This window comes from Scyliorhinus torazame, chromosome 8, assembly GCF_047496885.1.
Source record: "Scyliorhinus torazame isolate Kashiwa2021f chromosome 8, sScyTor2.1, whole genome shotgun sequence".
Taxonomy (NCBI): Eukaryota; Metazoa; Chordata; class Chondrichthyes; order Carcharhiniformes; family Scyliorhinidae; genus Scyliorhinus; species Scyliorhinus torazame.
In genome coordinates this window covers 191,558,368-191,573,312 of record NC_092714.1, presented here as the reverse complement: position 1 = coordinate 191,573,312, position 14,945 = coordinate 191,558,368, and the positions used below count along the sequence as shown (strand labels likewise).

The following is a 14,945-nucleotide window of genomic DNA, read 5'->3' as shown; positions in this document are numbered from 1 at the left end:
AGTGGGAAGAGGAGCTCGGGGGGGGGGGAGATGGAGGACCGTGTCTGGACAGAAGCCCTGAGCAGAGTAAACACGACCGCAACATGCGCCAAGCTCAGCCTGATCCAGTTTAAGGTCGTCCACCGGGCCTACATGACAGTGGCCCGGATGAGCAAATTCTTCGGGCTGGATGACAAGTGTGCCAGATGCGCCGGAGGGCCGGCTAACCATGTACACATGTTCTGGTTGTGCCCTAAACTCAGGGGGTAGTGGCAGGTATTCGCAGATACCATGTCCCGGGTATTGAAAACTGGGATGGTAATGAGCCCTGAGGTGGCAATCTTTGGGGTTTTGGTGGACCCGGGAGTCCAGGAAGAGAGAGAGGCCGACGTTCTGGCCTTTGCTTCCCTGGTAGCCCGGCAACGAATACTGTTAGCATGGAGGGACTCAAAGCCCCCGAGGGCTGAGGTAGAGCTATGGCGAGCTTTCTTGGCCGAGAGAAAGTCAAGTTCGCTTTGAGAGGGTTCGCTCGAAGGTGGCAGCCATTTATTGACTTCTTGGCAGAGAAGTAAGCGTCAGCGGGGGGGGGAGGCTAGGGTAGAGGAGAGTCGGGGGATATTGAGGCAGGTCCGTGCGTGAACAGAGCCGTGGTTTGCACTATGCTTAATTTGTGTCTTGGCTTCTTTTTTTTTGTACTGTACAATGTCACTTTTTCTCTATGCCTAAAATACCTCAATAAAATTGTTAGTTAAAAAAAAATACTTATCAGCAGGAGGACGATGTTTAGGGCGACAAAGACGGTTACGGACCCAGGGGGACGGTACGTCATGGTCAGTGGAGCCCTGGATGGGGCACCGGTAGTACTAGTTAACGTATACGCACCCAACTGGGACGACACGATCTTCAAGAAGACCATGGTAGAAATCCCTGACATAGCGACGCACCGACTAATCATGGGGAGTGACTTCAACTGTGTACAGGATCCAACGACTGACAGATCAAACCCCAAAACGGGGAAATCCTCAAGCATGGCAAGGGAACTCAGTCACTTTATGGAACAGATGGGAGCAGTGGACCCCTGGAGGTTCGCCCACCCAGGGGAGAAGGAGTTATCTTCTTCTCCCCAGTACACAACGTATACACCAGAATTGACTTCTTTGTGGTGGAGAAAACGGTGCTTCCGGGGATAGACAAAGTGGAATACTCCGCAATGGTGATATCAGACCACGCTCCACACTACGTGGACGTGAGGCTGGAGACGGGCAGGGCCCATGCCCCACATGGAGGTTAGACATTGCCCTACTAGCTAACATGGCCTTCATCGAAAAGATATCGTGGGCCATAGCAGAGTACACGGAGAACAACCAGAACGGGGAGGTTCACCCTCCACGTTCTGGGAAGCGCTAAAGGCCATACTAAGAGGGGAAATCATCGCTTTCATAGCGTGAGGAGATAGAGAGGAAAGGGCGGCTAGACAGCAGCTGGTCAACTCCATACTGGAGGTAGACCGTAAATACTCCGAGGCCCCGACCGTAGAGCTCCTGGCGGAGAGGAAAGAGCTACAAAGGAACTTTGATCTGCTCTCCACCAGGACAGCAGTGCACCAACTCCACCAGGCACGTGGGACCCTATATGAACACGGAGACAAAGCCAGCCGCCTGTTGGCACACCAGCTGAGAAAGCAGGCAGCCACCAGAGAAATTGCACAAATCAGGAATACCAGAGGCCCATTAGAAACAGAACCAGAAAAGATCAACAAAACCTTCAAGGCCTTCTACCAAGGGCTGTACACCTCAGGCCCCCAATGGGGGAATCCGGGATGAAACGGTTCCTTGATGGACTGGACGTTCCAGTCGTGGGGGAGGGCAGTAAACGGGGCCTGGAAGCACCACTAGCACTGTGAGAGATCATGGACAGCATTGGCTCCATGCAGGCGGGAAAGGCACCGGGACCGGACGGATTCCCGGCGGACTTCTACAAAGAATTTGCGACAGCACTGGCACCGCACCTGCATGGGATTTTCACAGACTCGCTAGCTAGGGGCCCACTGCCGCCCACACAAGCACAGGCCTCAATTTCACTGATATAGAAGACCCAACGGAATGTGGGTCATACAGACCCATCTCACTGCTGAACGCAGATGCCAAAATACTGGCCAAAATCCGAGCCAAAAGGCTAGAAGACTGTGTACCAGAGGTGGTCGCAGAGGTCCAGACGGGCTTTGTCAAAGGTAGACAGCTTACCTCCAACATCATGCGCCTGCTGAACGTGATAATGACCCCCTCCGGGGAGAGAACACTAGAGGTGATCGTCTCTCCAGACGCAGAAAAGGCCTTCGACAGTGTCGAATGGAAATACCTCATAGAGGTACTGGAGCGGTTCGGGCTTGGAACAGGGTTCACCTACTGGGTAAAACTCCTATACAACGCTCCCATGACGAGTGTACGGACCAACAACACCACCTCCCGATACTTCCAGCTGCACAGGGGCACCAGACAAGGATGCCCACTGTCCCCGCTGCTGTTCGCTCTAGCGATCGAACCACTAGCAATTGCGCTCAGAGCAGCAAAAAGCTGGAGGGGGATCCGAAGGGGCGGCAGAGAGCACAGAGTCTCACTCTATGCAGATTACCTGTTCCTCTACATCTCGGACCCACAAAGCAGCATGGACGGAATCATCGCGCTCCTGAAAGAGTTTGGCACCTTCTCGGGCTGCAAACTCAACATGAGTAAAAGTGAGATCTTCCCTGTACACCCACGAGTAGGTGGGGCAGCACTAACGGGATTACCGTTTAAACAAGCCCGACACAAATTCCGCTACCTGGGGATCCAAATAGCCCACGACTGGAAAGGGATCCACAAATGGAACCTCACCAGTCTGACAGAGGAAGTAAAAAAGGACCTGCAAAGATGGAACACACTCCCACTCTCCCTCGCGGGGGGAGTCCAGACGATCAAAATGAACGTACTACCCAGGTACCTCTTCCTATTCAGAGCCATCCCGATCTACATCCCCAAGGCCTTTTTCAAAGCACTGGACACGCGGACGAGCGAATAAGGGGATGGATCAAAGAACCTGAAGCCGAATGGGTGCGTACGGAAGAGGCCTCCTGCATGGGGACCTCCCTCCGGGCCCTCGCCACGGCAGCACTCCCATCCCCACCCAAAATACACGTCAGCAGCACGGTGGTGATAGCCGCCCTCCAGTCTTGGAACCAACTACGGCAGCAATTTGGCCTGACCAAAATGTCGGACAAAGCTCCCACCTGCAACAACTATAGGTTCACACCAGCACTGACTGACTCCACCTTCAAAAGGTGGGGACAGGACGGAGGGACACTGACAGTCAGGGACCTATACACGGACAGCAGGATCGCAACACTGGACGAACTGACAGAGAAATTCCAGCTAGCCAGGGGGAACGAGCTAAGGTATCTACAACTCAAAAACTTCCTATGAAAGGAGACAAGGACATACCCACGTATTAAACCAGGTCTACGCCCGATATCTGCTAGCGACGAGGTGACAAATCCCTGGGGAATCACTGGAAGAATTCTACCGTGCGCTCCTGGTGTTGGGCAGAAACTGCAGCTGCCCGCAAGTTTCGGCGAGAGACCACACAGAACTTTTGATCCGGGCCGCTTTCGTTGCAGGTATGCTGTCCTCCCAAATCTGCCAGCGATTGCTGGAGAAAGAGACGCTAGGCCTCAAGGAGGCACGGGGCCTTGCCGGCTCCCTGGATGTGGCCTCCCGAAACGCCCATGCTTATGTCCCCGACCGTGCGGCAGCCCCCTGGGCACCGTGGAACCCCCCCGCGGCCAACCCCGAGGCATCTCCCATACGCCCACAAGCTTGTGCTGCAAGACGGCATGCCAACCCTGGGGGGCCCCACTGCTATTTTTGCGGGAAAGCCAAGCACCTCCGACAGCGCTGTCCGGCCTGTTCATCCACCTGCAAGGGATGCGGTAAAAAGGGCCACTTTGTGGCGGTATGCCAGGCCCGGGCAGTCGCTGCGGTCTCCGGAGGCGAATACGGACCGCCACCACAGCCCTCGCCACGGTCCCCGTGCGGCCAGCGGGCGCCGCCATCTTCCTCCTCCAGAGCCACGTGCGGCCTCCAGGCGCCGCCATCTTGTCCCGCGGACGCCACGTGTGATGGATGGGTGCCGCCATTTTGTGCACTCCCAGCCATGTGCGACCAATGGGCGCCGCCAGCTTGGATGGACTCCCAGGACCCCAGCTCGGCTGACCACGCACTGCCCGAAGAAAACATTCAACTGCTGCCACGAGTAGCCTCGGTGACCCTGGACCAGTCTCGGCCCCGAACACTATCGACTGCTACAACGATGGTGATTATCAATGGGCATGAAACGTCCTGCCTAATTGACTCTGGGAGCACGGAGAGCTTTATACTCCCCGACACGGTAAGACGCTGTTCTCTCCCCGTTAATCAAAAAATCTCCCTGGCTTCCGGATCTCACTGAGTAGAGATCAAGGGGTTTTGTGTAGCTAACCTCACAGTCCAGGGAAAGGGAGTACAAAAACTACTGACTCTATGTCCTTCCCCACCTCTGCGCAGCCCTATACCCCCCCTCACTGTTTTCAGCCTCGCGACCCTCAAGGTCGATCCGCCTTCCCTGTTTGCGAACCTCACCCCGGATTGCAAACCTGTCACCACCAGGAGCAGATGGTATAGTGCCCAGGACCGGATCTTTATTAGGTCAGAGGTCCAACGGTTACTGAAGGAAGGTGTCATTGAGGCTAGCAACAGCCCCTGGAGAGTTCAAGTAATGGTTGTAAAGACCGGGGAGAAGCATAGGATGGTCATCGACTACAGTCAGACCATCAACAGGTTTACGCAGCTCGACGCGTACCCTCTCCCCCGCATTTCCGACCTGGTCAACAGGATCGCGCACGGTCTTCTCCATGGTGGATCTTACGTCCGCCTACCACCAGCTTCCCATCCGCACTAGTGACCGCAAATACACTGCCTTCGAAGCAGATGGGCGGCTCTACCACTTCTTAAGGGTTCCCTTCGGTGTCACTAACGGGGTCTCGGTCTTCCAACGAGAGATGGACTGAATGGTTGACCGGTACGGTTTACGGGCCACGTTCCCGTACCTCGATAATGTCACCATCTGCGGCCACGATAAGCAGGACCACGACAACAACATCCAAAAATTCCTCCAAACTGCAAAAATCCTTAACCTCACGCATAACAAGGATAAATGCGTGTTCAGCACCGGCCGCCTAGCCATCCTCAGCTACGTAGTGCGTAATGGAGTGGTAGGCCCCAACCCTGAATGCATGTGCCCCCTTATGGAGTTCCCCCTCCCGCACTGTTCCAAGGCCCTGAAGCGCTGCCTAGGTTTTTTTTCCTACTATGCCCAGTGGGTCCCCAACTATGCGGACAAGGCCCGTGCACTGATCCAATCCACAGTTTTTCCCCTATCGATAGAGGCACACCAGACCTTCAGCCGCATCAAAGCAGACATTGCAAAGGCCACGATGCACGCCATCAATGAGTCCCTCCCCTTCCAGGTCGAGAGCGACGCGTCCGACGTAGCTCTGGCGGCCACCCTCAACCAAGCGGGCAGACCCGTGGCCTTCTTCTCACGCACCCTCCATGCTTCAGAAATCCGCCATTCCTCAGTCGAGAAGGAGGCCCAGGCCAGAGTAGAAGCTGTGCGACACTGGAGGCATTACCTGGCCAGCAGGAGATTCACTCCCCTCACTGACCATCGGTCGGTTGCTTTCATGTTCGATAATGCACAGCGGGGCAAGATAAAGAACGATAAGATCTTATGGTGGAGAATAGAACTCTCCACCTACAACTATGAGATCTTGTATCGTCCCAGGAAGCTAAACGAGCCTCCTGATGCCCTATCCCGCGGCACATGTGCCAACGCACGAGTGGACATGTATGTATGACCGACTGGTACAGAGGGCCGACACCATACTGGACGCAACAAGAAAGAAATGGGAGGAGGACCTGGGCATTGAAATAGGGTGGGGACTCTGGAGCGAAGCACTGCACAGGGCCAACTCCACCTCCACGTGCGCAAGGCTCAGCCTGACGCAGTTAAAAGTGGTACACTGAGCCCACTTAACAAGAACCCGTATGAGTAGGTTCTTCCCGGAGGCGGAGCATAGATGTGAACAGTGCCAAGGAGGCCCGGCCAACCACGCCCACATGTTCTGGTCTTGTCCCAGACTTGTGGGATACTGGACAGCCATCTTCGAGGCAAAGTCCAAAGTGGTGGGGATGAGGATGAAGCCATTCCCGAAAGTGGCGGTCTTCGGGGTTTCAGGCCAGCCAGATCTATTCCTGGGGAGGAGGGCGGACGCCCTTGCCTTTGCCTCCCTGATCGGCCGCCGTAGAATCCTGTTCGGCTGGCGGTCAGCAGCACCACCCAAAGCTGCAGACTGGCTGTCCGACCTCTCGGAATCTCTCCAAATGGAGAAAATCAAATTCGCCATCCGAGGGTCAGACGACGGCTTCCACAGAACGTGGGAGCCATTCACGCAATTGTTCCAGGACCTGTTTGTGGCCACCGAACAAGCAGAAGAATAGCCAGGTAGCTAAGAATCAGGGGAAAGGAGCCAAAGCACGAGAGGGAGAGATAGACCGGGAGAGGGGGGGGGGGGGGGGGGGGGGCAGCTGAACCTAAGAGGAAAGAAAGGCGAACCACAGGAGGGGGGAGGGGGGAGAGGGAAGGGACAGGGAACAAAAGAGGAGAACCAGGGAGGTGGGGGCGCGGCAGGGAAATGGCAGCCGGAAGGAGGGCATGGGATACGATAACAAACTTGGCATCTCCAGGAACAGAAAACAAGGAGAATACAGGCGAAAGACGGGAGGAACGGCTGAAGCCGAGGTGAGCGCGAGATGACAAAGGCTGCGAGATCCGTCCGGGAGAAGCAAGTGACAACACCAACACCAAACCCATTCGAGTATTGCCCACTGTAATTGTTTCTCCAGCACCCAAATGTATATTTACCTCCCCAGTCTCCACCCCCCCCCCCCCCCCCCTCCCCCCCACAGTCGCCTACTTATGTGTTGTAAATAATTTTGCCAGTTGTACAGAGTTGCTGCTGTTGAGCTGGTGCACAATACTCTACCAGTTATTCTATTTTATTTTTTATTACTTTTTTGGGGGGGTTTGTTTAGGTGTGCCCTTCTCTTCTATATATGTATATATATATTTCTTATTCTGTGTACATAAAGGTAAATATAATTTTTTTAAAAAGGTGTAATGGCCCAATTATCCTCTCTTATAATTTTCCAATTACTCAATTTCAAAATTAGGGGCAATGCAATTTCCCATGGGAATGAAGAGAAAATAAATGGGATGTTGGAATGGAGTTCATTGAATTGAATCATATTTTGATTTCTTCTTTCACAGGATGTGAGGATCGCCAGCATTTATTGCCCATCCTTAATCGCCCTTGAGATGATGGTGGTGATCGGCCTTCTTGAACCGCTGCAGTCCATGTCGCGCAAGTACACCACAGTGAAGAAACAGCGATATAATTTCAAGTCAGATGGTATATGACTTGGAGGCGAGTTGCAGATGGTGCTGCTCCCATGCGTCTGTTGCCCTCATACTTCTAGGTGGTGGAGGTTGTTGGTTTGGAAGATACTGCCTAAGCAGCCTTCCTGCCATGTATCCTGTCGATAGTACACACTGCTGCCACTGTGCGTCGGCGGTGGAGGGACTATATGTTGAAGGAGGTGAATGGGGTGCCAATCAAGCTGGCTGCCTTAGCCTGAATGGTGTTGAGCTTCTTGAGAGTTATTAGGGCTGCATTAATCCAGGCATCACACCCCTGATGTGCGCCTTATAGATGGTGGACAGGCTGCAGAATCAGGAGGTGAACTACTTGGCACAGATTCTCAGCCTCTAACTTGCTGTTGTAGGCACAATATTTATATGGCTGGTCCAGTGACCCCAGGATGTTGAAAATGAAAATGAAAATCGCTTATTGTCACAAGTAGGCTTCAAATGAAGTTACTGTGAAAAGCCCCTAGTCACCACATTCCGGCGCCTGTTCGGGGAGGCTGGTACGGGAATTGAACCTTGCTGCTGGCCTGCCTTGGTCTGCTTTAAAAGCCAGCGATTTAGCCCAGTGAGCTAAACCAGCCCCTATAGTGGGGCTTTCAGTGATGATAATGCTATTGACTGTCAAGGGAAGATGGTTAGATTCTCCTATGTTGAAGATGATCATTGCTTTACATTTGTGTGGTGCAACTGTATTTGTCACTTATTAACCAAAGTCTGAATATTGTTCAGGTCTTGCTGCATGTGGTCATAGACTGCTTCAGTATCTGAGGAGTCAAGAATGACACTGAGCATTGTGCAATCATCAGCGAAGACCCCAGTTTTGACCTTTTGATGGAGAGAAGCCATTGATTAAGCAGTTGAACATGATTGGGCCTCGGGCATTGTGCTGAGGAATCCCTGTTGGGGCTGAGCTGTTGGCCTTCAGAAATCACAACCATCTTCTTTTTCCAGCTTAGCCAGCTCGGTCAGTAATGGTGCTATTCAGTCACCTTTAGCGATGGACATTGAAGTCCCCCACTCATTATTCTGTGCCTTTAACATCCTCAGTGATTCCACCAACTGTTGTTCAACATGGAGAAGTACTGATTCATCAGCAGAGGGCCAGCAATGGGGTGTAATTAGGAGACGGTAACCTTGCCTCTGTTTGATCTGACGCTTTTAGGCTTCTTGGGGTTGGGAATCAATGTTGAGGACTCTTAGGATGACTCCCTCTCAGACTGTATACGATTGTTCTGCAACCACCACTGGTGTATCTGTCCTGCTGATGGAACAGGACATTCTCATGGATGGTGATGGATACCAGTAAATCATAGAGAGTCATAGAGCTTTTACAGCATGGAGAGAGGCCCTTCAGTCCATCATGTCCGCACAGGCCATCAAGCGCCTATTTAGTCTAATCCCACTTTCCAGTACTTGACCCATAGCTTTGTGTGCCATGGCATTTCAAGTGCTCATCTAAATACTTCTCAAATGTAGTGAGGGTTCACGCCTCTACAGCCCTTTCAGGCAGTGAGTTCTAGGGATGGCTGTTGCTTGATTAATCTGTGGGACAGTTCTCCCAATTTTGGCACAAACCTCCAGATGTGAATAAGGAAGCTATGTATATATAAAAAGGTTCCTTTTTTGGTAAACTAGTCATTAATTGTATAATTATCCATCACACTCCCACTTGACTGCTCAGTCCGTGGTCTCCTACGCTAATAAAGTTCAAGGGAAGATGCATCACCTTTCAACTAAGCATTTGGCAACCTTCTGCAATCAACACTGAGCTCAATGATTTCAGACTATAACCATTGCCTCCATTGACTTGGGTAGCAGCTGCTGTCAATGATATATTTTTGTCATTTTGTTGTCATCATTCACTCAAAACACGGATGACACCTGCCAGACTTCATGACCTGCGCGTCCTGAGGTGACTGACCAGGCCAACCCTGGATGCACAGTCTTTGGACAGAGTGGACAAAAATTGTTCTGAGGAAGGGGAAGCAGGGTTCTGATCTCTCAAGGGTTCTGCTGTCATCGCTTTCCTGAAGCTGAGTTTATGGGGTCAGTTTCTGACGTTGTTGCGGCTTGGTGGATGAGGTGCCAGCTTGTGGCAAATTCAAGCCATACACCCATGTCAAATTTGATGCCTTTTCAACGAGGCCTTCAGAGTAATCGAAAACATTTCACCATCCTCCATGGGATCCGTAAGCTGTGAAAAGAGTATCTTCTTCAGAAGCTGATTAGCTTTGGCTTGCGTACGCACTGTCCAGACGAATGGAGCTGATTCTGCAGGATCATGGTTGTGATGCTGGAGAAAATGGCTTTGGTGAAGATAACGGAGTTTGTTCACCTTTCTTCCGACTTGACTTTGAGCATCCTCTGGAGAAACACTGATGGAAAATTCCCCAATGTCAGAGGTGCCTATGCTGGGTGACACAATTTGTCTAATTGCCATATATCTATCTATCTCTTTCTATTAAATATATATAATACATATAACATATATATGTCATTCCCATGTCTCAGCAACTACTTATCTCAAAAGGTCATCATCAACGTGGAGATCCAGGACAGAATCTGCCGTGTCAGCATAGACATTCATAAATTGCACAACCAGGTGTTCACAACAGAGTCCTCCATTAGAGGACAAATGTTTCAGTTTACAATGTTGTTGTTGACGCACCACTTTTCTTATATGTCAGTGAGACTTGGGTCAGTGACCATGGGCATTTTATCATTTGCAGCATATTTAAAAGCAATTTTTATTTGTTCTGCCACTATCCCCCTTTCCCTTGCACCCCATCAGCACTTTTGTCTCTCTGGCCTAACATCCTATCACCCTTTCCCTCCCATTTCCCTGCCTCTGTAGATGAAACATCTGTTACATCTCAAACTCCAGCTCTGATGAAAGGTCGGCAACTCTGCTTTTCTTCCTCCACAGGTGCTGCCTGGCTTGTCGAGCATTTACAGTATTTTCTGTCTTAACTTCATGTTGCTGGCATCCACAGCATTTTGGTCTAGCGTTGTTGTAGCAAAATACTCCAACCAGAGTCCTCCTTTAAGTCCGAACCCTTGCTTCAAGCGCCCTTCCTTAGACAGTTTTCAGTTGTGCGGCTCAACTCAGTGCCTACCATTGCTGGGATGCATTGAAGGGACGGGTAGAGAAGTTGGCACAAAAATATCATTGCCATGCTTCCAAGCACGTCCTATCAGTTATTTTCGAGTTACATGGCGAGGGGCTATTGCATGACTCGGACTAGCTCCCAACTGAAGGGCAGATTATGTGTAAATGGGAAAGCATAAAGCGCCAATGTAATTGTGGAACTCATCTGTATCATTTTCATTTTAAAGAAAGATTCTGACACAGGGAAAATCAAGCTAAAATCACTTTACCGTTCTATTTGGATTTTTCAAGTGGTTTAAGCAACACTTACAGGTACTCCCGGACATTTCTCCAATTTAAGTGTTGCCTCCTTATCTGCCAATATCAGGACACAATGAATGGAGTGAGGAGCAAACTCCTGGAGAATTAAACAACAAAGTGATTGAAGCAGTGGAAACATCAATACAACATATAGTTAGAGATTACACAACAAATACCCAGAAGGAAATAAACAGTTCGGACTAGTATTCTTAATTCCCTGTTTTATTGGTGTTCCATTTTAAAGTATATCAGGTCAGTTCAGACCTGGGGCGAGATTCTCCGACCCCCCCCCCGCCGGGTCGGAGAATCGTCGGGGGCTGGCGTGAATCCCGCCCCCGGCGGTTGCCGAATTCTCCGGCACCGGATATTCGGCGGGGGCGAGAATCGTGCCGCGCCGGTTGGCGGCCCCCCCCGCGATTCTCCGGCCCGGATGAAGTCCCGCCTCTAAAATGCCTGTCCCGCCGGCGTAGATTAAACCACCTACCTTACCGGCGGGACAAGGCGGCGTGGGCGGGCTCCGGGGTCCTGGGGGGGCGCGGGGCGATCTGGCCCCGGGGGGTGCCCCCACGGTGGACTGGCCCGCGATCGGGGCCCACCGATCCGCGGGTGGGCCTGTGCCGTGGGGGCACTCTTTCCCTTCCGCCTTCGCCGCGGTCTCCATCATGGCGGAGGCGGAAGAGACTCCCTCCACTGCGCATGCGTGGGAATGCCGTCAGCGGCCGCTAATGCTCCCGCGCATGCGCCGCTCGGAGATGTCATTTCCGCGCCAGCTGGCGGGGCACCAAAGGCCTTTTCCGCCAGCTGGCGGGGCGGAAATTCATCCGCCGCCGGCCTAGCCCCTTAAGGTTGGGGCTCCGCCCCCAAAGATGCGGAGCATTCCGCACCTTTGGGGCGGCGCGATGCTCGACTGATTTGTGCCGTTTTGGGCGCCAGTCGGCGGACATCGCGCCGATACCGGAGAATTTCGCCCCTGTATTCTATTTTCCTCGTTTTACTTTTTTTTTCCTGCTGGGACACCACCTTACTAATAACAAGTATAAACAAACTCAACTTAAATTGTCAAATCTTTAGTTTAGGTTGGGCCTCTGGTTGCTGCTGAAGTATTTCCTAAATGGGGCAGGGTTAATTTTTTACTGCATGGGTCGAAAGCTTCATCTCCATGGGGCACGGGGATGAAAATCTGGCTGTACAGATCACACAGCCACAACAGAGCTGGTCTAATTTACTTTCTGTTCACATTAACGGAAGGAAAACAAGACAGGTTCTCCATGAAATTCGGCCTTTTTTTTCTTTCTTTCAATTTCCAGTTTCCTGTCTTCTGACGCTCCATTGATTTTCTCTGTTACTTTGCTTACACTGTCAGCATTCCTCTGCTTTCCTGATTTCTTTCTCTCTGCCATTTTTCTCTGTGACACATTTTGACTAATGTTCTGTATTAGTCTAAATGCCACATGGGTGAAGAACAGATGTGAATAAAGATTGGAACCAGGGACAAATTAGGGGAATGATGTACAAGGCAATAGCTGCCTGGAAGATTCAGGTGTGGAGTGTCTGATTGGAATTCAGGACCCATACCTAACAAATTATTTTTGCTTTATATATAATAAATACATTTGAAAAAGTATATTTCGGAACTGATGATGTGGGAAGCTGCGTGAAAGTGGTTAGAGAAAGAGAATTTGGTGACAACCTTTACATAGAAGAGTCATAGAGTCATAGATGTTTACTGCACAGAAAAGGCCATTCGGCCCATCGCACCTTCCCGTACCAGCCTCCCCGAACAGGCGCCGGAATGTGGCGACTAGGGGCTTTCACAGTAACTTCATTTGAAGCCTACTTGTGACAATAAGCGATTTTCATTTTCATTTCATTTTTCACCTGCACCGGTCAAAAACAACCACCTAAGTATTCTGATCTCATTTTCTAGCGCTTGGCCCATAGACTTGTATGCCTTGGCATCACAAGTGCGCATCAAAAATGTTACTTCTTAAATGTTATGGGGGTCTCTGCTTCCACCAACTTTTCAGGCAGCCTGTTCCAGATTACCACCATCCTTCGGATGAAAATCAAAGTAGATTGCACAGCAGGCCCTTCATTTGGCCCTACTTTGGTTTAGATAAGTGATGTCTTCAGACGGAAGTTATGAAGGTTACCTCAATTTGTTTCAGATTTAAATGATAATGAAGAGATAAGAGAGTGTTTGGGTATGGGTGGACAAATAGTTTCAAATAAATAAATCAGAGAGGACCAGTGATCATAATTCCAAGCGGTGTAAAGGGACAACAAGGTTAGATGTTAGGAGAAGGTGCTTCTTTGTCCAGAGAGTAATGGATGTGTGGATTAGGATATGTAGAGAACAGAGATACCATGAATTCCTTCATGTCAGAACTGGACTAGTGTCTGGCTGGATTTAAAAGCACCTCATGCAAGAGGCAAGCCTGCTGTAACATTAATTGGGGCCATCGTGATCTCCTGGGCTAGATTTCAATCGGCTCAAATCAGAAAGAAATTTTCCAGATTTTGATTCCCCCAAATTAATCTGGGCACTTTAGCAATCTCAGGAGATCAGCTGGTTTTTGTGTGAGTTGGGGGAGTGCATACACTGTGAGACACAAGGCCTCACTGTCCTGTGCATCAGGATAGATGGGCTATTAAGTCTTTTCCTGCCTGTCATTGTTTATGTGCTCGTAACAATGAAGAGAAGGGAAAGTGAGTCTTTAAAAATATCCTGGGGACATTCCGTAACTAATATTTATCCATTTTCACCTGAAGAGTTCCAAAAGCTTTAAACAATGTAGCATGAGGTGGGCGTCTCCGGGCATCTACAACCATTGTTAATCCCAGATCCCGAACTTCCTTCCTGTGAAAAGAAATGTTAAGAATAAAATTAAAGAACAATTCGGTTTTAATTTCAGCTTTTGAATACCACTTATAATCACTGGAATAATTAAGAGTTTACCCCTGCCACCTCCACCAAACCCCCATTGCGGGTTTACCAGGGACGAAGGAAGCTTGCCATTGTCCACTGATAGGATCTTCCAGTCCTGAAGTCAATGGTCATTTTGCTTTGCTCGCCTGGGTCTTTAGAAACCATTTGGTCACTAGATGGTCAAATTAAATTATGATGAGCGGGACTCTTCGGCCTCCCAGCCGCGTGCTTCGCAGCAGCGGGAGGCAGTGCGCCATTCGTAGATGGCGAGATTCTCTGTTCCCGCCGCAGTGGGAACCCCCATCAAAGGCACCCCACGGCGCCGGGAAACCCACACGCGGAGTTGGGCTGCTGGCAGGACTAGAGAATCCCGCCGCCAACAAACGGCTAGAGAATTCCAGCTGATGATAACACCATTAGCTTCAAGAGACCGTAGAATCCCTACAGTACAGAAGGAGGCCATTTGGCCCATCGAGCCTGCACCGAACCTCTGAAAGAGCATCCTATCTAGGCCCACTCCCCACCCTATCCCCGTAACCTCACCTAACCTGCGCATCTTTGGACACTAAAGGTCAATTTAACATGGCCAATCTACCTAAGTTGCACTTCTTTGGACTGTGGAGGAAACCGGAGCACCTGGGAAACCGGAGCACCTGGAGGAAACCCACGCAGACACGGGGAAAACATGCAAACTTCACACAGTCACCCAAGGCTGGAATCGAACTCAGGTCTCTGGTGCTGTGGGGGCAGCAGTGCGAGCCACTGTGCCACCGTGCTGCACACACACCATCTTCATGGGCATTTACGACGGTTTCTTTATTGGCACTGGGCCAAAATCCTAAAATTCCTTGCCTAGTACTGCTGTGGTAGCTTCATCACCAGAGAGACTTCAGTAGTTCAAGGAATGGCTTACTACCACCGTTCTGTATGAAGCAAGGGTGGTTAATATATATAGCCGTGTCAGCACTACCAAGTTCCATGAACAAATGCATATAAAAATATCCCTGCCAGTTTAAGAATGTTGGTGTTGACTGGTTAAGTTAGGGAGGTGATTTTATAGTCTCTGAT

The 14,945-nt window shown here is 50.6% G+C and overlaps 1 protein-coding gene across 3 annotated transcripts in view; it reads right to left on the bottom strand.

The window, feature by feature from the left end:
* Nucleotides 1-14,945, bottom strand: part of LOC140428312 (pleckstrin homology domain-containing family G member 4B-like) — a 263,637-nt gene that overhangs the window by 87,898 nt on the left and 160,794 nt on the right. For all 3 annotated transcript variants that reach the window (XM_072514651.1, XM_072514650.1, XM_072514649.1), the window contains exons 6-7: nucleotides 13,715-13,808; nucleotides 10,959-11,045 (exon numbers count right to left, since the gene is read on the bottom strand). In XM_072514651.1, the coding sequence (XP_072370752.1) occupies nucleotides 10,959-11,045; nucleotides 13,715-13,808 (181 nt within the window). The remainder of the gene's footprint in view (nucleotides 1-10,958; nucleotides 11,046-13,714; nucleotides 13,809-14,945) is intronic.